The following is a 25,411-nucleotide window of genomic DNA, read 5'->3' on the forward strand; positions in this document are numbered from 1 at the left end:
TTAACCATTAGGGAAACGTCAAGTTAAATCCACAATGAGATATCGCCACACACCTCTAAGAATGTTAAAACAGTGACAACACCAAATTCTAATGAGCATGCGCAACTACAGGATTAGTCACATATTGCTGGTGAAGACATAAAATGGCATAGCCACTCCAGAAAGCAGTTTGGCAGTTTCTTATAAAACTTAACATTTCACTACCACATACCCAGCAGCCATACATCTGGGAATTTATCCCAGAGAAATGAAAACTTATTTTCACACAAAAACCTATACAGATGGTTATAGTGGCTTTATTCACATGAATAAAAGATTGAAACAACCTAGATGTCCATCAATGGACAAAAGGCTAAACAATGGTAGTGCACAGTCCCATGGAAGATCATGCAGCAATAAAATGGCAAAAATGACTGAGACACACAGTAACCTGGGTGAACCTCCAGAGAATTATAAAGAGTGAAAAGAGCCAATTTAAAAATATTATATCTTAGGGACCAGCTGTGGCATAGCGGGTAAAGCCACTGCCTGCAATGCCAGCATCCCATTTGGGCACCTGTTCGAGTCCTGGCTGCTCCACTTCTGATTTAGCTTCCTACTAATGCGCCTGGGAAAGCATCAGAGGATGGTCCAAGTCCTTGGGCCCCTGCACCCACGTGGGAGACCAGGAAGAAGCTCCTGGCTCCTGGCTTTGGATCAGCCTAGCTCTGGCCATTGTGGCCATTTGGGGAGTGAACCAGTGGATGGAAGATCGCTCTCTCTCCCTTTCTCTCTCTCTGTAACTGGGCCTTTCAAATAAATAAATCTTTTTTTTTTTAAAGTGACATATTATATGAATGTATTCATATATTCTTGAAATGACAGAATCATTCAAATGGAGAGTAAGTGATTGCCAGAGACTTGGTGAGAAGCAGACAAGGCTACAAAAGGGCGGTACAAGGGCTCCAGGTGGTGATAGAAATGTTCTAGATCAACAACATCTACATCGGTTGTACCATTGTACTCTAGCATTGCAAGATGTTGCCACTGGGGGAAAATGAGAGCAAGCTGAATGGGAAATCTCTATTTCCTTCTTAAAACTGCATGTGAATCTACCAACCTCACAAAATGTAGTTTAATGGGGTGAAACTTAGTGTCAGTTTAACCTTGAAGAACACAGTAACTAGAAGGACTTTTAGGGTGCCAATAATATTTTTGACCTGAGTATTTTATGAATGTCTTCACTTTGTACAAAGTCAATGAACTATATCATTCTTCACAAAAAAAAAAAAAAAATGAACTTAAGGACTTAGAATATAAAGAAAAAAGGAAAAGAAAAAGATGACAACAGAAAAGAAAGGGTAAATATAAGATCACACCCAGAAATCAAGCAACTAAAAAATAAAAACTCCAAGAACAGATTAAAGAAAGGAAACTCTTTGAAGAACAGTGTGATACTTTCACTTTTCTTTAAAAAAAAAAAAAAAGATCTAATCATTTATTTGAAAGTTAGAGTTACAAGCAGCAGGGTGGGGCACACAGAGAGAGATCTTCCATCCGCTGGTTCATTCCCTAGCTGGTCACAACAGCCAACAGTGGGCCAGGCTGAAGCCAGGAGCTTCTTCTGGGTCTCCCATGAGGGTGCAGGGGTCCACGGACTTGGGCCATCTTCCACTGCTTTCACAGGCCACAGCAGAGAGCTGGATTGGAAGAGGAGCAGCTGGGACTAGAACTGGCACCCATATGGGATGCCAGCACCACAGGCAGAGAATTAAACTACTGCACCACAGCGCTGGCCTCAAGAAAAGACAATTTTTTAAAGATTTTTATTTTATTTATTTATAAGCCAGAGTTACAGAGAAAGGGGGAGAAAGAGAGAGAGAGATCCTCCATCTGCAGGTTCATTCCCCAAGTGGACACAATGACCAGCACTGTGCCTGGCCAAAACTAGGTGCCAGTAGCTTCATCTGGGTCTCCTACTTGGGCGGCTGGGGTCCAAGTACTTAGGCCATCTTCTGTTGCTTTCCCAGGTGCATTAGCAGGAAGGTGGACTGGAAGGGCAGCAGCCAGGACTCAAACCAGCAATACCCATATGGGATGCCTGCCCAGCTCTAGCTGTTGTGGGCATCTGGGGAAGGAACCAGTGGATGGACGAGCCCCAAGCAGTGGCTTTACCCGCTACACCACAATGCCAGCTCTGAAAATAAGGCATTTTACACATGAAATTTCTCAAAATATGAATCTCTCATGTATCCTTTCTCAGATTGTGCTCTGCCAAACTAAGTGGATACATCAAGAGAGAATAAACATCTGATAAGAAATCTAACCCATGTGGTTAGAATGTGGGTTAGGGGTGACTGGAGGTCCCAGGGCGGTAGCTGCACACCAGACACAAATGGCTTCCTGTCTGGCAGGAATGGGGTCGAGGTTCCAGGGGAGACACTATCAGCTAAATGACCACCAATGTACATGGTGATGCCCTAAAAGGAAACTGAGAAAACAGGTGCAGAGATTTGGTATAAATTAAGTACAGAACAAGTAAACCACACACTACAAGAAAACAAAAGGCTGTGCAGCAAATGGAAAAATAGCCATACTTTAGGCAAACAGCAATATGACACTAATGAAAACTGTACCTAACTACCTTGGGAAGACAGAAATGAGCAGGTCAAGGGAGTACAGACATTCAGGGCAGGAAAGAGTGTTAACTCTGTGTCTTCCACAGTGGAAGGATGATAATGCATACATTCAAAATTTAAGAAGTAAGAATGAAAGCTACACAGGCGAATACCCAACAACCGCCTCAAGGCAGAAAAACTCATCTCTGGGAAGATAAATGAGAAGGCAGAGGATGCATGTCTGGGGTTTCTAGTGTTTACTGCTGTTACTTTTTTTAAACAAATACTGCAAACAAACTCATTTTTCAAAACTATATATGCAAAGCTTCTTTTTAAAAAATGAAAACTTGAAAAATAAAATGGGGCAGGCATTTAGCACAGGGGTTGTGATGTTGCTTGGGATAGCCACATCCCTTATGAGAGCCCCTGGGTCCCAGTCCCCACTCCACTTCCAAACAGCTTCCTACTAATGTGCATCCTGGAAGGCAGCAGGCGATGGCTCACGTACTTGTGTCCCTGTCACCCACATGGGACGTGGGAGACCCAATCTGAGCTCTCAGCTCCTCACTTCGTCTTGGCCCAGTCCCAACTATTGCAGCCATTCGGGGAATGAACCAGTGATGGAAGATCTCTCTCTTTCAGATAAATAAAAGCAAATAAATTTTAAAAATTAAAAGAAACAAATACAGTTATGTTAGCTTCATCTTTGCAAAGTCAATAATTAAAACCAGCTACTAGTACCATTCTATCATTGACTACAAATATTTTCTACAAATGTACAGAATGTCTGATGGCATAAATTTTAGTCAAGTGTCCATTAGTGGCCTTTAATTATTTATACACCATAAATCAATTGTTTGGTCTTTAACAAGTAGGTCAGAAAATGGAAGAAAGTCCCCCTTAGGGGCATAAATCCCTGAACTGCCCCATAATGATGAAGAATTAATGCTTAAATGCTAATCTAGGAATGCAAAATATCTTATATCGGGTGCTGATTTAAACCTGGATGAGTGACTTTCTCCCAAATTATTCTTTCCTGTCTATATTATTCAATTAACTATTATAAGGTTATATACGGTTTCTGTTATTACATAAGTCCAGATGTTATGTAGATCTCAAAATACGAACAAATGCAAAGTAGTTAAGGAACTGCTGTAATATAACATTCAGTAACTTTTACATGAATGTCACATTCAGTAACTTTCATATCAATTTCAAATCTAAAAATACAAACAAAACTGAATTCAGGGCATTAATTTTGAGACTCAGTATTCTTAAGTCATATTTAGATTTGGATAAAAAGGAATCAAAACATGGAGAAATTACATTGTAAACACAGTAATAAAGTCTAACTACAGTCATCCATGTAATCAGAACATCAGAAACAAAAATAAACATACTGGTGGGTGTTTGGCATCGCAATTAACATAGCAGCTGAGATGAATGCAGCCCAAAAGAGTGCCTAGGTTCAAATCCTGGTCCCACTCCCAATCCCAGCTTCCTGCTAATGTGCAACCTGGGAGGCAACAGGTGATGGCTCAGGTAACTGGGTCTTTGCCACTCATGTGGCTCAAGTGGTTTAGTTTTGGGACCCTGGCTTCCACCCAGCACAGCCCCAGTTGTTGTGGGCATTTAGGGAGTAAACCAATGAATGAAAGCTCATTTGCTCACCTCTCTCCACCCCAATCTGCATTCCAGATAAAATGAAAATAGAGCTCTTTTTTTTTTTTTTTTAAGAAACAAAGCCAAAAAGCACCTCTGTCTAAATTAAAGTATGCTTTAAGTAGGACCTCTTTAGCTGAATTAATTTATATTTAACTTGTTGTAAGTTAAATATAGATAGAGCACGTGTGAAAAACAGTAAATATGCTGCATGAGGTATTTAATATGTTTACAAAGTAAGAGGAGGTTTTGTTCATTAAGAAGTTAATCAGAGCAGAATGTTTGTGTTCCTCCAAATTCCCAAGTCTAAGTCCTAACTGACCATCTGATGGTATCTGAAGGCAGGCTCTTGGGAAAGTAATTATCCTCATGATTAGACTGCTGCCCTTATAAACGGGAAGACAGAACCATCTCTTTCCAGATGCACTTGCTAAGGAAAGCCCAGGTAAAGACACAGCAAGTAAATCTACAAGCCAGGAAGTGTGCCCTCATCAGAAACCACACCTATAGGCACCTTAACTTTGGACTTCCCAGGCTGCAGAGCGGTGAGAACTAAACTGTTCTATAAGCCACCAGGTTGGGCGTCCTCACAAACTCCATGGAAAATGTGCATTCTGGAAAAACTATGCAAAGATTTCAGGACTTTCTGCACCAAGGTAAACTTTTTATTTACTTATTTTAACCTTCACTTGAAAGGCAGGGGGACAAAGCCTCAGAGACAGAAAGTGGGAGAGATCTTCCATCTGTTGGTTCATACCCTAAATGCCCACAGCAATCAGGGCTGGACCAGGCCAAGGCCAGGAGCCCAGAACTCACTCCAGATGTTTTAAGTCCATTTTTCCCATGAACTCTTCCAAGTCACCTCATGTATGGTATTTGTTTTAAGCAGCTGAAATAGACGAAGACAGGAGTCAATAACATGACTAAGGAATGTTTTGCTAAGAACTTCTGCATCTTCAAACCTTTTTAAAACAGAAAAAGACATTGCAAGCTGTCCACAGACATTGATGAGCTTCTCCGAGAAACCTTCTCTGCTTCGGGTTTGTAGTTAACCCTAACTGGGTAAGGAGGGCTTCTGTTGATTTTTCAGAAAAGCAGCAAAGCTTTCTCACCTAGCACACGCTAACGGCAGCAATCAACACCACTACTGGGAAAACACAACACAGCCTTTGAAAACCTGGAAAGTCACTCTACCAGTTCCTATTCTGAGTCATTCCAATAGCAGGTATTTCTGCATTATTGATGAGAAGCAATCAAATCATTCTTGTTAAAATTGATAGCTTTCTTCATTAAGTATTTAAATTAAGATGGCTCAAACATATATTGATATCCATAAATACAAGAGTATGGAAATGGGTTCAGCCTTTGAAAAAAAAAAAAAAAGAGAGAGAGAGAGACCCCAGAATAATAACTTCCAGAGGTCAGATCTGCCAACATGATGATAATGTGTGCTATGATGGGGATGGAGAGGGACCAAGCCCTGGGTGACACAGAAGGGACATTCTTTCTTGCTCTATTGCCATCATAATGCAACGCTGCTCAGAGACCATGACAGAAGCTGCAAAACAGGGAAAGGTACTTGATGAGCTCTTGGGGCTAACTCTACCTTGTCAACTGCTACTGTCCATTCTCAACGCCACGGAGCAATGAGTCCCAGCACAGGACACTAACCGCTGCTGCAATTTAGCCTCAGCACAGACCCAGGGAAATCATATCAAAGAGTTCCAGAGTGCTGGTTTGCACATATGACACTTTTTTAAAGATCTATTTATTTATTTGAGTTATACAGAGAGAAGGACATACTGAGAGAGAGAGAAAGATCTTCCATTCACTGCTTCACTCCCCAGATGGTCGCAGTGCCCAGGTCTGGGCCAGGCCAAAGCCAGGAGTCAGGATCTTCCTCCAGGTCTCCCACACAGGTACAGGGGCCCAAATACTTGGGCCATCCCCCACTGCTTTTCCCAGGTCACTACCAGAGAACTGCATTGGAAGTGGAGCAGCTGGGACGTGAACTGGTGCCCACATGAAATGCAAGCACTGCAGGTGGCAGCTTAACCTGCTATACCACAATGGCAGCCCCAGACACACACGACATTCTTGAACATTCAGTTCAACCCCCAGCATTTTCCAGAATCAAGCTTTCTTCAGAGGCACAGCAGGCAATGTCAATCTAACAGATCTTTTTTAAAACAGGGTGACTTAGCATCTGCTAGATGTTTAGCCAAAGTCATGAAAAAGAAATTTAACATTGGCTTTGTAACAGTTGCACAGGCTAAAGGGGCATTAAAGTGTGGGAGGGTGAATGACTATTTTGGAATCTTCCTCCTCCTTTTGGGGCATTTTAACCTGATTCCTTTAGGGCTGAGACAAATGGTGAAAAAAGTCAAAACTGGCCTTGGGAGCCGGCACCGAGCCTCAATAGGCTAATCCTCCGCCTTGTGGTGCCAGCACCCCAGGTTCTAGTCCCGGTCGGGGCACCGGATTCTGTCCCGGTTGCCCCTCTTCCAGGCCAGCTCTCTGCTGTGGCCAGGGAGTGCAGTGGAGGATGGCCCAAGTCCTTGGGCCCTGCACCCCATGGGAGACCAGGAGAAGCACCTGGCTTCCGGCTTCGGATCAGTGCAGTGCGCCGGCCACAGCACACCAGCCGCAGCGGCCATTGGAGGGTGAACAAACGGCAAAAGGAAGACCTTTCTCTCTGTCTCTCTCTCTCTCTCTCTCTCACTGGCCTTGGTCCCATCTGTCCTGTTTCCAGCTTGAACCCTCCAGGCAGTCGGTGCTGTCACAGGCTCCCAGCACCTCTACCAACAGCATCCCCAGGCTTGGAAACTCCTCTCAGAAAGCAGACCCCACCACCCTTGTCCTTCCTGATGGACCTTTCCCAGCCCCTAGAAACACCTGCCTGATGAATGATGAACAAGCTGATCTCCACCACCTCAAACTGACCCACAAGCTGTGGCTGCCCTGGCTTGACAACATATGTATATCTCATAGGTGCTCAATGGGCTATATTATCATTGTAACTATTACTAAGTGCAACACAACTGCACAAGTAATATTTGCTACGGGGTTAGCACGTATCAATTTCTTTCATCCTCACAACAGCTCTCATTTAGTTTATAGACAAGGAAACTGAAGCACAGAGGTAGCAAATAATTAGCCCAAGGTCATATATGGTGGAAGTAAAAGAGGTAGGACTCAAACCCAGAGCATCTCTGCTCCTGTCAGGTACTGCCTACGGACACGTGGTGTAACTGTCAGGGGTGTCAAACGCTTGGTCTTGGACTTCAAAGCCATGCATTATGGTCGACAAGAGGAGCCCAAAACACAAGAAAGCATCAAATGATGTGAATGAGCTAAATCATGAAAGAGAAGCCACCTAGCATTGCCTAAGTAATTAACAAAAAATGTTACAAATAATAGAGATACGAGGCTGGCGCTGTGGTGTAGAGGGTATAGCGGCTGCCTGAAGCACCGGCGTCCCATATGGGCACTGGCTTGAGTCCTGGCTGCTCCACTTCTGATCCAGCTCTCTGCTCTGGCCTGGGAAAGCAGCAGAAGTTGGCCCAAATCCTTGGGCTCCTGCACCTGTGTGGGAGACCCAGATGAAGCTCCTGGCTCCTGGCTTCAGCACAGCTCCAGCCACTGCAACCAGTTGGGGAGTGAACCAGAGGATGGAAGACCTTTCTCTCTCTCTCTCTCTCTCTCTCTCTCTCTCCCTCTCTCTCCCTCTCTCTCCCTCTCTCCCTCTCTCCCTCTCTCCCTCTCCTTCTCTCTCTGTGTAACTCTAACTTTCAAGTAAATAAATAAATCTTTAAATAATAACAGAGATACTCCCAGAGTTCTGAGCATAAAGTCAATGCTTCAGACAATTATCAAGGCTATGAGGGACTTACATGAAACTTGAAAAAAGGGGAGGGTTTACCTCTAAGCAAAGATAAGTGGAAAATTAATCCAGGATCAGGGAAAAGATTTCTATTAGGGTTGAAGGGCACATGAGGCTACCAACCAGCAATAGATTACAGCAGGCCTGAGGGATGACAGAACACAGAGAATAATAGAATTATATTAAAAGTACAGACATTCATTGTTTGAAAAGCTACAGCTATAAATGTAGCACCAACCACAACAGGGCACACTCATGGTGATGTAGGCTTCCCCTGGTGAAGGCTAGGCGGTCCCTGCCCTCAGAGCCCAGTGGTGAGAGACAGGGTGAGTATAGGTGCCAGCAAAAACTGTGTGAAATGCTAACACAGAGCAGGAACAGGTAACTTTCAGTCTGGGGAGTGGGCACGACAGAGCTTGAGTGACTCACAGGAGCAGCATGCGGGGAGGTGTGGGTGGCTGACCCAGAGTGCCTTGCACACAGCACTAAGGCATGACTGAGCAGTGGATGGAAGACCGACAAAGACTGAAATCCAAGCTCTGCCTCTCCCCAGTTTTGTGGCCTTAGAAAAGCTTTTAACTTCTCAAAGTCTTAGTCTCCTCATCTACAAATTGAGGAAGAAAAAAAAACACTGTTCCAGTAGCATAGCTGTGGGCATGAAAAACCTTAATGCATGCTGAACTCTTAGCACAGTGCCTGCCCTATACTAAGAACCTGTAGGTATCACTGATGTTGACAGCAATGGGGTGCCACTGAAGGAAATGAAGCAGGAAAGTGGAGTGGCCATATCTGTATTTTTCATAGGTCATTATAGCTACAGCGTGGAAAATTCACTGCAGGGCTTTGCTACTGCAACCCCTAGTAAGCATTTCTTAACAGTTGAATTTTAATGTTACGGTCTTCTTATTGACAGGGGAACTCGAGTCTTGTGATGGTATTATTTCAGAACAAACAGTGCTTCATGAATAGCTCCTAATGCAACCTTTTATAACTTCTGGAAATACAACAGACTTATAATATCTTCCTTACTCCTTGCTCTCCTTCTCTGAGCTACCTTAGGATCTAAAGGTAATTTTATTGCTATCTTTGTATAGACCCCTTTGATCTGCCCTTGAAACAGAAATCTAGTACTTAGCATATTGTCCTTGACTCCTGTAAACTCTCAACAAATACTGGCTACTTTTGACAGACACCTGATGACAATATACATAGAAGATATGATTTAAGTTTGTGATCAGTGGTTAATTTTAGGAAGCAGAGCAGACAGAAGTCCCTGTTGCTCTCCTGGCTTTGACAAATCAGTGCTTCTCTTGGACTTCTTCTATCACAAAACTGAGATAAAAACACAAACCAAAGTCAGCTCACTCACAAAGGGGTTCTAGGACCTACATGAAATAATACATGGAAAACCATTTTGTTAGTTCAGTATGAGCATTTGGTAGTGGCTGCAGTCTTATTCCAAGGTATTAATATTTCACAATCCCTGAGCCTTCAGTAGGTGTTGTAGCATAGCAGGTTAAGCTACATCTTGAGACACCCGAATCCCACATGGGACTCTCAGTTCAAGTCCTGGCTACTCAGTCCTTCTGATCCAGCTTCCTGCTAATGCATTCTGGGAGATAGCAGGTAATGGCTGAAGTACTCAGAGCCTAGCCACCCATGAGGGAGACCTGGATGGAGTTCCGAGCTCTTGGCCTCAGCCTGGTTGAGCCCTAGCTACTGTAAGTACTTGGGAAATGAACCCACAGATGGAAAGACAGAAGATTCCTCTCTCTCCCTCCCTCCCTCTCACTCTCCCTCTCCCTTCCCCCACCTTTCTCTCTCTCTGTCATGCTCTCCCTTTCAAGTAAAGGAAAATAAACTTCAAAAGAAAAAAACCAAACAAACCCTGAGCCTTATTTTGCAATAATTATAGCAGCATTCTTCCCAAGGGAGTGCTGCAAAATTCTCTGGCACCACCCTGAACCAGACTAGAATTTTAACCATTGCTCATGAACCTGTTCATGCCCATTTCCAGGTCCACAGCCTTAAGAGTAGGGGACACTGGATCACTAGAGAGAACCCTGTAGTATCATAGACTGAAATGATAACTAAGCATCTCCAGGCAAGAAGTAACTTTTCATTTAAAATACAGCTCTGTGGAACACTGGAGTTTGTAATATCATAAATCTGGAAGAGGGGCCAGTGCTGTGGCACAGCGGGTTAAAGCCCTGGCCTGAAGCCCCGGCATCCCATATGAGCACTGGTTCTAGTCCCAGCTGCTCCTCTTCCAACTCAGCTCTCTGCTATGGCCTAGGAAAGCAGTGGAAGATGGCCCAAGTGCTTGTGTCCCTGCACCCACATGGGAGATCTAGAGGAAGCTCCTGGCTTTGGATCAGTGCAACTCCGGCTGTTGTGGCCATCTGGGGAGTGAACCAGCAGATGGAAGACCTCTTTCTCTGTCTCTACGTCTCTCTCTGTAGCTCTTTCAAATAAATAAAAATAATAAAAATAAATAAATAAATAAATCTGGAAGAAAGAATCTACAAGCCTCGCTAACATTTCCTTCAACGTGCCTGAAAAATAAAAGGAAGGAGTTCTTATGATGTTTTAAGGATGGGGGAAATAGCTTTTAACTATAAATGTAGCTTTTGCAATAAAAGCCAAGTGAATTTTTGCTTTCATTTTGTGAAAAGAAACAATGAAATGTCAATAAAAGTTTTATAATTTGGGTTCTTTATAACATATCAACCATCATGGAAGCAAATGCCTATTTATGGCTTGTAGGCTTTTGATTAAATATCATGCCAAGCCATAGTTTATAATATAAATCTGAAGCAGGCCCCAGAATCTCATTCCCTTTTACTTTTCAAATAAACCTCTTGTCTTAAAATAGTCCAAGGGGGAAGAGCAAGTAACAGTTCATATTACAGCATGTAAAAAAAAAATTAGAAAAGATATTAAATCTTGTGAATTTTTCCAACAAAAGATTCAATAAATGTTCAAGATGCAAAGCAAATCTAATTGAATTTGCTGCTGATCCAATGCATTTGTTAATAAGGAAGGATTTAAGGGGTCACAGAGCTTTTGAAAGGAGAAGCAATGTATACTCATCGTTCCCTAAGCAAACACCTGCAGTCGGGGGGTAATGGAATCACTCACTTAGGGTAACCAAACTAAAGAATATTCCTAATATTCACTGTACTTCAACTGCAGAAGCTTAGAAACCCTTTCCCTGCTAAAATAATATTACAAATACTGGGAGTTCTCAAGTTAGCTAACTAATAGAATGCAACAGATTGCAAACTTTTTAAGGGGAAATTCGTCTTGCTTTTCAATCTTTTGCTTTTTCAGCAATTCAGCTCTCCCAGGAATCACCAGCCAGAGCTTGAAGACCAAGCCTGCCCTCCCACTTTGAGCCACAGCAGGTGGCATGGGAGCACCAGCCACTGGTGGCCTCCAGGGCAACGGTTCCAACCTGCCAGAACCATGGAGTAACTGCCAAAGGTCTCTGAAAGCCATAAATAAATGTAACACACATATACATTTTCCTTGTCTTCACAGATACAAGGCTACTTGAAAAAGTTCATGGAAAATGAAAATAATCATGTTTCTTTTGGAGCAAAATATTTTTGAAGTTCATGCATATTTTTTTCAGAATGTGCCCTTTTCACAAACCTTTTGAAGACATATTCATATTAGTTTTCAATCATCATGCTTTTCTCAGATAACAGACTGAAACTATGATCATGTGAGAGAGTGGGAAACCTACTAGCATTGTAATGGTGTCTACAAACTGTTTACTGATTCTAGGGCAGGTAACAAGTTGGAGAGGAGAGGAAAGAGGAAGGAAAAACCTAATCAGAAACATCCCAGACCACAGCAAAATTAGGAGCCCCCAAGAGTTAACACCATTTGAAAGCCATCTAGACAATATTATCAAATCATTTACTATTTTAATGAATACAAATTTGTTTCTTTGCCAAGATACTCACACAGAAAATCATAGATTATCCTTTCAAAGCATGAAACAAAAGATTTTGAAAAGGCTTGTGCTGAAATCAGTTATTTGCTAAAGGTTTTACAAAAGATTTTGCTCAATAAATTATAGCTTATTATACTACAGAAGCAATTTATACAGAATGTACATTAGGTTTTAAAAAACACAAATTACTACCCAATTTGAATGGTTTCTGGATTGTTTAAGTCTATATGAATCCCTGTTTCGTATGCAGAAACATAGTTTTTTTGAAATCTTTTTAGTGAAGGACTGACATAGGTAAATACAATGAGTTCAGTACTATGGGTCTAAGACATTCAAATACTAGAACAGAAAACCAGACTGTGGAAAAATAAGAATTATAATGAGAAAAAAAACCCACAATGCCAGGTATCATCAACATAATACTAGGTGACAGCTATAGCATTATATGTAATGGGCCTTAACCAATGTCTGTTCAATAAAAGGATATGATTTGTCAATTCTGAGACTATTAGACACTGAGGAAGTTAACAGGGTTAATGAAAACACAACGTCTGCATAAAACAACGTATCTTAAACAGAAATTTATAGCGGCTTCCAGGGGCAGGCATTTCACACAGTAGTTAAGATGACACTTGGGACACCTGCACCCCGTATCCAAGTGCCTTGGTTTGAGTCCTGGGTCCACGTCCAATTCCAGCTTCCTGCTAATGTGCATTCTGGAAAACAACAGGTTATGGCTTAAGTGGTTGGGTCCCTGACACCCACTAGGGACACCTGGCCTGATTTCCAGACTACTGGCTTCAGCAAATGCAGGCATTTGCTGAATTCAGCTCCAAGGGCTGGAAGATCTCTCTCTCTTTCAAATAAATTTTAAAATAAATTAATAAAAATTTTAAAAATACAAGTTCTTCTTGCTCAGATATATTTTTTATGAGATTATATTTAGACAAGAATACAGATCTCAAGATTTAAAATACATTTTCCTATAGACATGCATCTAAATTCAACAGTTCTTACTTATATTCCCTAAGTGGACTGTAGTCTAAAAGAATAATATATATCTTTAGCACATTCCATTACACATAATCTAAAATTGATTAATTTCCTTATACTGTTAGGATTCTGATAAATTTAGAGCCATCATATGCTGTCAATTCTAATGTCATAATTACTCTCTATTCCCCAGTCCATTAAAGAAAAGGGATACTTTAACAAACATGTCCTACCAATCCTTTTAAAAATGAAAATATTCAATGCAGGGAGCATGAGGATTGAAAGACATTCTCATTCACCAGAGCTGAAGTATAAGCTTTCTAGAAAGCAAAGATTTAAGTGCAACGATGTTTATTGCAGCAGTTTTCATAGTAACTGAAACTGAAATAAATAAGCAATTAGTAACAGGGTCAGTTAAACAAATCATCTATATCATGGGAAACAGAACTTGCACAGGAAAAAGCACTATACTAAGTAGGGGAAAAAAGGACATAAATTTCTACGTATAGTAAGAGTTCATATTTGCAAATCTATGTACCTCACACAAAATGTATTTCAGAGAAAGACTTGAGGAAAATAATACCAAAATGTTACTAGGCTTATCTTTGTGAAGCAAAATTAAAAGGTACTCTTTCTCTTATGTTTGGCTGGATTTTTCTTCAATGAACATTCATCACTTTTAAAATACACACTTCAGACATTGTATTAAACACAGGACAGGGGCTGCTGCCTGCAAGGCCAGCATCCCATGTCAGAGCACCAATTTGAGTCCTGGCTGCCAGGCTTCCAATCCAGCTCCTGGCTAACAGGCCTGGGAAGGCAGCAGAACACGACCCAGCTCTGTCACCTACATGAAGCTCTGGGCTCCTGAATTCAGCCTGACACAGCCCCGGCTGTTGTGGTCATTTGTATAGTGAACCAGCAGATAGATGGAAGACCAACCTCCACCCCTGTTCCCCATCACTCTGCCTTTCAAATAAATAAATCATTAAAAACAAATGAATGAAAACAGGACCTTCAAAGGCACTTAGAAGGTTAACAGAAAATGCTTCTTGTGGCGCAAAACTTTGAAATCCATGCATATGTGGAGTGTTAAAAAAGTTAATGTAAAAATGAGGATTTTTTTAAAAAACTATCTCTATGGATTTCAAGCTTTTTTGGCACCAAAATACAAGTATCAGTTCCACTTTTTCCTGAATATCTTTAAGTCCTCTTGACTTGTGTAACAACTGGAAGCCCTTGATCCTGGAGTTCCTGCAAGATCACAGTCGCCAGGTGGAAGCCTGATAATCCCAGTGCCTTGTGCTCCCCAAGTGTGGAAAGGCTGGAGACAAGGGCTTTGAGACACCTTGGGTTATTGTACCTTTAACAGGGAGCCTCAGCATATAGAAAATAAATGTCAAATGTGTGTCGTGCTTACTCTTCTGAAAGTATGAAAATGTCTTTCATGTATAGCCCCTCATAAAGGCAGATTGGGGGCTCATTTGTTCACTTACTACAATTCTGCAGACATCACTCTGAAGCAGAAGTAAGGTGGCACTCCACAATAGGTGAAGCGGTCTGAGTCTACAGGATCATCACGTTCAGCCAGAACAGCGCATCTCTCCCGAGCCCCAGAGAGCACACATGTCACTCTGCATGTTTCTGCTCTATGTGTGCATGCAGAGGCTTTATGCTTTGCTCTGTAGGAGAGAAACCTTACTTAACTTGGGTCCAAGTGTGTGATACCTCAACCTCATGCCTAAAAGTACCTAGAGCAATTATAAGAGGATTCACAACCCGGTTCATAGGGACCCACTGGTGCCACTGTTCTGGGGCCCCAGTTTCTCCAGGAGTCCTGGCTTCTCGGGGCCATATCAGCCCACCCTACGGGTCAGTGCAGAGGAGTCATGGTATGTGGGTGTGTTGGTTGATCAGGGCTCACGCTGAGCTGGCTGTGCAGAAAGCAGAGGGCACCTGACCGTGGAGTGCAGCTCTTTCTACGGAACCCCACAAGGCAGCTAACTACCAGTGCAGACTCATTACTCACTTTCCTTTGGCACAACCAACCCACAAATCAGGCTTGGTCAGGCAGCACCAGTTCCTCTTTCTAGTTCTCCTTTTTTATCCTCCACGAAGGCACATCAGAGCTCCCTGAGGCCACTGCTGACTCACAGCTCCCCGTCTCTCCATCTCTCCAGGCCCACTTCAGGTCTGGGATCAAAGCTCTTCCAAATGTTTTGGACTTTCCTGTTTTCTATGAGCAGAATGTTCCCCAGCTGTGTCACCCATTCTCAGCATAGCCCTGCACAGCTCCTGACTATGGTTTTTCTAACCTCCAGAATGTCTTCCACCTTTGTCCCATTCTCTCTCATTCCATTTCCTATATCCTGAAATGAGGCAGGACCATGAGCCTCTCATGGACCAGAGCTCTCATTCAGTTCCAGACTCTAACATCCCTGCAGCCCTCCGTCAGCACATCCATGGCTTAGCCACAGGTACGCTCTGTTGGACCAAGGCAGAGAGAGAATACTTTGAATACATACCACACTTGGCGTGTCCAGTTTTTCCTTTTCAACTGGGATACCACATGATGTTTCCTTTTTATGGGATACCATGTGATGTGTCAATATATGTATAATGTTCAAATCAGGGTGAATATCTATCTACTCATTTTCTCTTTATAGTGAAAACATCCATAATCTTTCCTCCTGCTCCTGCTCCTGCTCCTGCTCCCTCTCCCCCTCCCCCCCCTCCTCGTCTACCTTTTCCTCATTCTCCTTTCTCCTTCTTCTTTCTTAGGAACAGGGTAAACTATCATTATCCATTAGTTAGCTCTACTGTGTAACAGAACACTGGGTGCAGTTTTTGTTGGTGCCCAGGTGAGAACATGTGCCCACTTTTTCTATAGCAGACACATATTAGCATATTCAGATAAGCCAAGGTTCAAGTGCTCCACATTTGTTACTTTTTCAATTATTTGTTTTGGTTTCCTGTTTTAGCCTCTGTACCAATACATCAAACATCTGAACAAATGACACTGATAATTTCCAATAGTTACCCAGCCAACTACCTAAATTGAGAAAACAACATTTTACCAACAGGAAACAATGTCTCCCAAGCAAAATGTATCCACAAAACAAATGTTACTGACTCCAACAATGAGGTTAAGTATTGGATACAATGTCACTCAGGGTTTAGAAAATCAGGCTGGCACAAGCCCCTCACATCCCTGGAATGCAATAAAGTCTGGTAAATGGCCACAGATGGCTAATGTTGAGTAATTAACCATGGTTTGAGACCTGGCTGCTCTACTTCTGACCCAGCTCTCTGCTATGGTCTGGGAAAGCAGTGTAAGATGGCCCAAATGCTTGGGCCCCTGAACCCACATGGGAGACCCAGAAGCAGCTCCTGGTTCCTGTCTCCAGATCAGTCCAGGTCTGGCCACTGTAGCTATCTGGGGAGTGAACCAGCAGATGGAACATCTCTCTCTCTCTCTCTCTCTCTCTCTGCCTCTCTGTAACTCTGCCTTTCAAATAAATAAATAAACCTTAAAAAAAAAAAAAAAAGACATCACTTGGCACGCCTGCAACCCACAGTGGAGGATCTGCTTTGGAGTTCTGGCTGTGCTGTGGATCTCAGCTTCCTGCTGATTCCCAGTCTGGGAGGCAGTAGGTGAATAGTTCCAGTACGTAGGTCCCTGCCACCCAAGTGGGAGATCTGCACTGAGTTCTGGGTTCCTGGCTTCAGCCTGACTAGCCTGGGAAGGGAATCAGCAAACGGAAGGTCTTTATACCTCTCTTTCTCCCTCCGTCTCTCTCTCATATAAAATGAAAATAATTTAAAATTTTAAGAGTCAAAAATAAAAAATAATTTTATGACTACTCAGGATTACCTTTATTACATTTATCATGAACCATGATTACTCAGATTTCCTTCATGCATGTATTTTTGATTTTTTTTTTTTGACAGGCAGAGTGGATAGTGAGAGAGAGAGAGAGAGAGAGAGAGAGAAAGGTCTTCCTTTTGCTGTTGGTTCACCCTCCAATGGCCGCCACGGCTGGCACACTGTGGTGATCCAAAGGCAGGAGCCAGGTGCTTCTTCTGGTCTCCCATGGGGTGCAGGGTCCAAGCACTTGGACCATCCTCCACTGCCTTCCCAGGCCACAGCAGAGAGCTGGCCTGGAAGAGGGGCAACCGGGACAGAATCTGGCACCCTGACCGGGACTAGAACCCAGTGTGCCGGCGCTGCTAGGTGGAGGATTAGCCTATTGAGCCATGGCACCGGCCCGTATTTTTGATTCTTAAAAGTTTGAATCTATTTGGCTCTGTGTTTCTAAGTCTGAGAAAGGAAATGAATTGACTTTCAAGGATTCTGAATAGCAATTTCTGCTAATTTTACTGGGCAGAATTGTGGGGGGTCCCAATATTAATACAGTAGACTATATTAACTTGCTGCTAAAATTGCTGCTAGACAAATTTCACCTGAAGTCACCCAGAGTGCCACAATTTCATGAGCTGATACAGCAGGTAAATTGATTTCTCTTACTCCTACCTTCTCTACCAGTTTGTTCGGGAGAAAAGAACCACACACCTAAGGACAGCATCTACTGCCAAGACCAGGAAGAAAGAGATTCTGTCACCCTAGCCTAGCTGGTAGACTGCTGTATGCACCAAACCACTTGTGGTAGGGAAGAAAGTTGGGGGGGTTGTAGAACATGCTATGGTTACTGTTAGAAAAGGTAAAAACCAGTCATCTACAGACTCCTGGTTCTTTGCCTCCACACTGCCTCCTTCAGTTCCCAGAATGCCATCCTTCTCTTAGACCTCCAGAAGTCTCATTTCTCTTTCCTATCCACATTACACAGTTTAGGCACATTCAATTTTCTCTTATTCGGATTTTTATAAAGCGAATTAATTCTATTCTTTTTTCTCCTTTCTAGTTTATATAAAAGTATCCTTGTTCCAAAAAAAAATTTAACCCCATGCATAACTTTATAAGATAGAAAGTAAAACACCATCTTATCTCTACCCCAATGCCACCACTTTAAGGTAGCAATTGTCAACAGTTTGGGGACAAGCAGATATGCATGTGCCTGTGTGCAGGGTTAAGTTTTGTATATAAAGCTTGTCTTTTTCACTTGCTATATCTTGATTTTCCCCAAGCCAGTGCACCAAAGCTGCTGACATTTTATTGCATTTCTCCTTTTCCATACGAGACTGCTTAATCAAAATTTACTATCAAAAGAAATAAAACAGAAAACCTATCAGCCTAATACCAAATGCGTCTTTGGTGGTATCAGTTTGGGTTGTTTTTTGTTTGTTTTTAGAGCTTTCAACTTAAAAATGGTGAAAACAAACAGGTAAACATGCATGCCTTCATGCACTATGCATATAGCTATCCTAGGTGGAAAAATGTGAGCATATGTAAGATATGTATGTCGGAATGAAGTTCATGTTCAAAGGCAAGAAGTGAAGGAAAGCAACTGCGCAGGGTCCTGAGTAGGGAGGGGCACCACGTGGAAATTTCCTGGCGTCAGACACGGGGACAAATAGAACTCCACCTGGTACTGCGTGTGTGGTCAGTGTAAGCGGCACAACCTTTCATGAACGACATTAGGGGCAGAGATTCAGAAACTGTTTTAGATGATGTCTTCCACACAGCTAGTGCTCAAAAAATGCCACTCAATAATCCAGACAGCGGATGGAATGGAATGGGTGATTCAGTATCCACACTGTCAAATACCAGCAAGCCTGGTATTTCCATCTGCCTCCATGTTTTCATACCTATTTGCAGAGACACACAAAGTGTCTTAGAAATACATTACTGTATGCATGCTTAGTAGCTCTAATGCATTACTGAAACACAATCCTTCCTCTCCAGCTCCCCCAGAGTACCTGGCACTGGGCTCAATAACAATGTCCCAGCCATCTCCTAAACAACCCTAAATTTTACTTACAACTTGTGATCAATAAAAGCTGGATAACTACCATGAAAACAGTTGCAAATGTCCTCCACAAAGGGAAAATGTCAAAAGCCAAGCTTCCCAATGACAGGAACCCCCTCCTCTCCTTTTACTTAACAAGGCCATCAATGATGCATACACCTTTAGCTGGCTGGTGCCCATGGCTTGGAGAAGAGACGTTCTGCCAACGCCAGGAACCTACCAAAAACACATCTCCTTTTACCACATGCTGTTGTGGTCACTCACCTATGCTGAAGAATTAGACTGCCGCAAAATCACAGACTTCTGGGAGAACACGTGGCCATTTTACTATGCAATCCTCTTCCTTCTACGCGGGAGCAAACTGGAGCTCAGGCAGATGAGGTATGCCCAAGGACACACAACAGCTCCTACTGAGAACCCGCTGGGGTTAGTACCTCAACTCTCTATGATCCTTTCCTACGGCTATCAGGCAAGGTATTCTATGTTCCAATAGTTCTATACCGTGCTTATTAAATATTCTGAGATGAAAGGCGATGTCTGTGGTTTTTGAATGTGTGTAGGAGGCAAGATGCACCGTGTACCGATCGACCTTGAGAATAATTAATCCACCTGTCTGTCCACGTGGGGAGACTATAAATGGGGGGGGGGGGGTTGCGTTTTAATTTTTTTTTTTTAACCTAAACTGACAGAAATCAATCAACAGGACCCAGGGCTAGCAGCCTTCATTACCATGCCCCACAGGGCTGCAGTGACCCAAGCTGAAGTAAAGAAGCACCAGGTGCGGGAATCTCCCGGGACGGCAGCGGGCAGGGAAGTCACCTGAGGAGGCAGACCGAGCCGATGTCCTCCTCCTGCCACACAGGAGGCCACGTTCTCGTCCCTGCGGCTGCTGGGGGCTCGCGTCTCGCCCTTCCTCCCGGGGATGTTTATGGCAAGGGCGTGAGGGAGGCTCGGCCGCGAAGGGCCTGGCCCTTGGGGGGCCCACCCCTCGTCCTCATCCCGGCGAGCAGCTGCCGGCGCCCGGCGAGAGCTCTCTCTGGGCAGCTCCTTTGTTTTCCCGACTCCAATTACGTTTGCGGAAGTGCTGCCAGCGCCCGGGGGCGCCCGCGGCAGCCTCCCCCTTGCACCCCGCAAAGATGACACCCGCTCCCGCAGCCGTGAGAAGGCCGAAGTCGGCTGGCGAACGAGTGAGGCCGGCGGCGGAGACACCCAGCCGCCCTCCCCGGGGACGCCCTCCCCGGGGCCCCCCTCCCCCGGCAGCAGGTGCGCGCCGCCCGCGGGGGCTCCCCGCCCGCGCACGCGGGGCCCGGCCTCCGCTGGGGGCCGGGGCGGGGCTGCCGGGCCGCCCCCTCCTCGCGCGCCAGCCCGCCCGCTCGACTCACCTGCGGCAGCGGCGGCGGCGGCGCTCAGCTGCGCGGGGAGCCGGGAGCCCTCTCCCCCCGGCGCGGGGCGGCGGCTCGCGGCGCCGGGGCGGCGGCTGTCGAAGCGGCGCGCACCATCTCGGGCCGGGTCTCTGGTTCCTGGGGGCTGTGACGGGAGGGGCGCGGCGGAGGGATGCGGGCAGGGCGGGGCGACCGGGAGCCTCGGGCCCCGCACCCGCTGCCGCCACCGTCTCTCCTCCCCCTCCTCCTCCTCCTCCCTGGGCTGGGCCTCCCCGTCGCTGCCGCGCTCACCACCGGCTGGACCCGTTTCTGGGCTGGGCGCCGAGGACCGGCCGCCAGGTGCAGCGCTCCGCCTCCTGCGGCGGCGGATGCGTCGGCCGCCCCCTCCCGGCCTCGCGCCCGCCCCCGAGCCCCGCGGGACCCCTGGCCTCAGACCCGCTGAGAAGGCGCCGCGGGGCAGTGGGCAGCCGCGGCGGGGCGCACCCCGCGCCGCACACGCGCGCACTCCGGCTCCAGGCCCCCCACCCCACCCCCGGGCAAATGATGCCGGCCGGGCGCAGGGGCGCGCGTTGGCGGCCGCGGGGCTGAGGCTGCTGGCTGGCAGTCATTTAATGAGCGCTTCTTCAGTGCCAGGCCCGGCGCTCGCGCTGGGCGTGCGTCCTCTCGGGTTTCTGGGCGCGGCCCGGTGGACTGACTGTCCTCACACAACCCGGAGGGAGGAACTGGGCCCGGAACCGGAGGCAGACGGCCGGCGACAGGTACGCTGAGGCCGAAGCGCCGGTGGGTAGGAGGGCGCCCTGCCCCGTATGACACTGCGGATGTCATGAAAGTGGTCTTTCTGGTTAAAGGCGCACAGGGTGGCGAGAGTGAGGTGGGTTGTAAACGGTGCTCCTTTCAGTGCCTGTCACGGGCCCTGGGAGGTGCCAGATCCTGTTCTCAAGGAGATTATGGTCTCGTCTGACAACACCCATAGTGGCAGGATGGTAGCTGACCTATGTGAGCATGCGCCGTGTTAAGTGTTGTTGAAGCCTTGTGGTAATCCTCTGGGTATGGATAATGATACTCCCATTTTACAGCTGACAAAATCGAGGCTGCGAGGTAACGTAACCTAGTCGAAGTTAGTTTTACTAACAGGAAAAGAGAGAAAAGGCATTTTTTTCTTTCTAGGCTTTACGGTCTTCCCAGTAAAATCATACGGATGAGTTTATAGGCCTTAAAGCTTCAGAATTTGGATTCCCCCTTTTGCAGGAATAAAACAAATAGAAATTTGCTAGGGTCCCTTGCAGAGCTTACACGGGTCCTGAAGCTTAAGCTCCATGTGCCTAGGTAAATGCCCTTGCAATACTGACACATAGAAGCAAAAACAGTGCCAGGCAATAGTGCTGGGATTTAAGGAGAAGTGATTCCATGGTGGCCGTGGGCTCAGAGGGGGACACACTGCACTCAGGTGTGGCCTGGAGACAGCTGCTTCCTACTGCATTATTTGAGCTGAATGCATTCAAAGTGCTGAGTCCATAGTTGTCAGGATAGACGCGTCTTTCTTCTTTTCTTTCCAGCTATTAAAAAGGAACCATTCTTCTGAAGAAGTAGAAAGGAGCAGACTGCGGATCCAACCTGGTTCAGGTTCTCTCCAGCTTGTGGAAGGACAGGGAGGAGCAGAAAGAACCTGGAGAAAGGCAAGGTTAGTTCTCAACCTGTGAAGGCACTTCTGCACTGGACAATGAAGCCAAAACGCCCCAGAGGTTAGCTAGTGTTCCTGTCTCATGTAGTTCAGCGCAGCCTCAAGGGTCAGCATAGGACAAAGCATTGTTTTAACAGGCCTTGTTAGGGCAAGATTTTTTCCCAGATAGCCACATCCTTTTTTTTTTTTTTAAGATTTATTTTTATTTATTTGAAAGAGTTACAGAGAGAGTCTTCCACTGGTTCAATCCCCAGATGGCCACACTGGTTGGAGCTGCACTGATCCAAAGTCAGGAGCCAGGAGCTGCTTCTGAGTCATGTGGGTGCAGAGGCCCAAGGACGTGGGCCATCTTTACTGCTTTCCCAGGCCATAGCAGAGAGCTGGATCAGAAGACATGCCGGCACTTCAGGCTGGGCATTAACCTGCTGCACAACAGTGCCAGCCCCACATCCTCACATACGGTTTCTGAACATATGTACTATGTCATTGCTCCAACTTACATGCATGCTAAATACTATCATAAACTTGTCTTAATTTTTAAAATACAAAAGCAATCAGAGTAACTTAGGAAAAGATACAGATATGCGTGACAAAAAAGTGACCTGTAACTCCTCCCCTACCTGCCTACCTTTGTGAGTTAGTCAGTGGGTGTGGTGTGGGAAATTGGCTTTAAGTCAGGCCCCCTCAGAGGTTAATTGCCCAGAAATCCTCAAAGACAAAATTAAGATGTTGAAATCACATGACTTAATGGAGCAATCTTAAAAGCACAGTAATAAGCCAGGGAAAGAGGCTAGGTTAACACATAGGAGAGTGTACAAGCAGGTGGTATATTTTACAAAACATACACAAATTCTCTTTCTCCCTCCCCCACTTCTTCCCTTCCTCCCTCTCTACCCTGCTGATGGTATAGTTACAAGGACCAGAGTTGAGATTGAACAGGGGATGTTTGCAGCCAGAGTGCCTGGTGCCTGAGCTAAGACATATAAAGTTACTTTAGAACATTCATGGAAAAATAGGATTAAAGAAAATTTGTTTCAGCGCAAAAAAAATTGAAATCCCTCCTTTTCATAACAAATTTCCATGAACTTTTTGAAGCCCTCTCATACTTGCTCTGTGTCAGAAGACGTGATTTGAGGTCAGCAATTAGCCTTAGTAGCTATTGATATTATCTGTATTTCTCACGTGCCAGGGGATTCCAATTCAATCCCATCAAGGTGGCACGTACCAATGCCATCTCACTAGTCCCAGTGATCAATTTCTGTTCACAATTGATCATAATGATAGACTAAGAGTCAAAGGGATCACATAAACAAGACTAGTGTCTGCAAATACTAACTGATAGAATAAAAAAGGAAGAGAATGATCCAACATGGGAAGCAGGATACACAGCAGACTCATAGAATTGCAGATGTCCTAAACAGCACTCTGGCCTCAGAATCAGCCCTTAAGGCATGCGGATCTGGCTGAAAAGCCCATGAGACTATTTCAGGCATGGAAAGCCAAGACACTCTGGCAAAAGATCTCTGCGAGTGAGATCCCAGTGGAAAGAACAGGTCTTCAAAGAAGGAGGTACCTTTCTCTGAAGGGAGGAGAGAACTTCCACTTTGACTATGACCTTGTCCAGATATGATCAGAGTCGGCAAACTCAAAAGGCCTCCATAGCCTTGGCAACTCATGACAAGAGCCTAGGGTGATTACTGATGCCATAAACAGGAGTGTCAATTTGTTAAGTCAACAACAGGAGTCACTGTGCACTTACTCCTCATGTAGGATCTCTGTCCTTAGCGTGCTGTACATTGAGACTTAATGCTATAACTAGTACTCAAACAGTATTTTTCACTTTGTGTTTCTGTGTGGGTGCAAACTGTTGAAATCTTTACTTAATATATGCTAAATTGATCTTCTGTATATAAAGATAATTGAAAATGAATCTTGATGTGAATGGAAGGGGAGAAGGAGCAGGAGAGGGGAGGGTTGCAGGTGGGAGGGAAGTTATGGGGGGGGGGAGCCAATGTAGTCCATAAGCTGTACTTTGGAAATTTATATTCATTAAATAAAAGTTAAAAAAAGATATTATCTGTATTTCTCAGGCAGAGAACAAATATAACCTGTGTAGGTAGGTTTCACCACTGGGTGGGCATTGAAGACTTCCTGAATATTGAGTGTCTCATGTGCCTCATGAATACTTGGTGCACTAAGAATATTTGGCAGGGCAAGCATTTGACACAGCACTGATGATTACCACTTGCCCTGTTGGAGTGCCTGGGTCTCAGTCCCAGCCACACTCAGGATTCCAGTTTCTTGCTGTGCACACCCTGGGAGGCAGCAGATGAAGACTCAAGTACTTGGGTCCCTGCCACCCACATGGGAGACCTGGACTGAGATCCCAGCTCCCAGCTTCAGCCTGGCCTAGCCTCAGCTGTTGGGCAATGATCCAGGGGATGGGAGCTGCCTCGCGCTCTCTCTGCCTTTTAATTAAATTCAATAAATAAATACATTTTTGAAAAAATATTTGGTGCTTACTTGATTCATCTAACCCTTCTTCTCTGTGTCCAGGTCATATATGCACTGCTCATTTTTCTCACAAACTGCTGGCCTCCACTTTAGTTTCATGAACTATTTTCCTTACATCATTTGTTTCTCTTATTCATTTTGGCAAAGCTGTTTTTTCTTGAATAAGGAAACAAACACATTAAAGTGTGTAATAACTCTAACAAAAATATCTAATACATAGTATTAACCATATGCCAGGATGGCTCAAAGCACATTAAAAATATTTATTCACTCTAAAAAAAGGAGGGTGGTGGTGCTGTGGCATAGTGAACTAAGCTTCCTCCTGTGGCACCTGAATCCCATATGGGCCCAGTTCAAGTCCTGGCTGCTTCTCTTCTAATCCAGCTCTCTGCTATGGCCTTGGAAAGCATAGAAGATGGCCCAAGTGTCTGGGCCCCTGCCCCGGCATGGGAGACCAGGAAGAAGCTCCTGGCTTCAGATCGGCTCAGCTCCAGCCAATGTGACCATCTAGCGAGTGAACCAGCAGATGGAAGACCTTTCTCTCTGTCTCTCTCTCTCTCTGTAACTCCGCATCTCAAATAAATAAATAAATAAAATCTTTAAAAAAGAAATTTTTTCACATAGTGCTCACAACAGTCACTTACAAGTAGGTGCTGCTATTCTTTCATTTTACAAATGAGAAAACAAACTGGTGTGCATAAAAATGAGACAGTATGGTCAGGATAATACCACAAGTTAAGTATAGAATCTGCACTGGGACCTAGTCTGACTTCTGTGGTCTGACTGTTAACCACTCCTTCTTCTTCTT

At 44.7% G+C, this 25,411-nt stretch overlaps 2 protein-coding genes across 7 annotated transcripts in view; one reads left to right on the plus strand and one right to left on the minus strand.

Annotated features, from left to right (window-relative positions):
- MFSD6 (major facilitator superfamily domain containing 6) overlaps nt 1-20,700 on the minus strand; it is an 89,544-nt gene extending 68,844 nt beyond the window's left edge. Inside the window, exon 1 of one of the 6 annotated variants that reach the window (XM_070070460.1) lies at nt 20,409-20,700. The gene's annotated coding sequence lies outside the window, so the exon portion shown is untranslated. Of the gene's footprint in view, nt 1-19,290; nt 19,437-19,845; nt 20,177-20,408 lie in introns of those variants that run through there. The other 5 variants (XM_051848355.2, XM_051848356.2, XM_051848350.2 and 2 more) reach the window with 5 other exon arrangements.
- The window catches only part of LOC127491518 (translation initiation factor IF-2), a 67,869-nt gene continuing 57,931 nt past the window's right edge, over nt 15,474-25,411 (plus strand). The window contains exons 1-3 of the mRNA XM_070069874.1: nt 15,474-15,576; nt 20,109-21,166; nt 21,965-22,089. Coding sequence (XP_069925975.1) covers nt 15,474-15,576; nt 20,109-21,166; nt 21,965-22,089 — 1,286 coding nt within the window. The remainder of the gene's footprint in view (nt 15,577-20,108; nt 21,167-21,964; nt 22,090-25,411) is intronic.

Source organism: Oryctolagus cuniculus, chromosome 3, assembly GCF_964237555.1.
Source record: "Oryctolagus cuniculus chromosome 3, mOryCun1.1, whole genome shotgun sequence".
Classification (NCBI taxonomy): Eukaryota; Metazoa; Chordata; class Mammalia; order Lagomorpha; family Leporidae; genus Oryctolagus; species Oryctolagus cuniculus.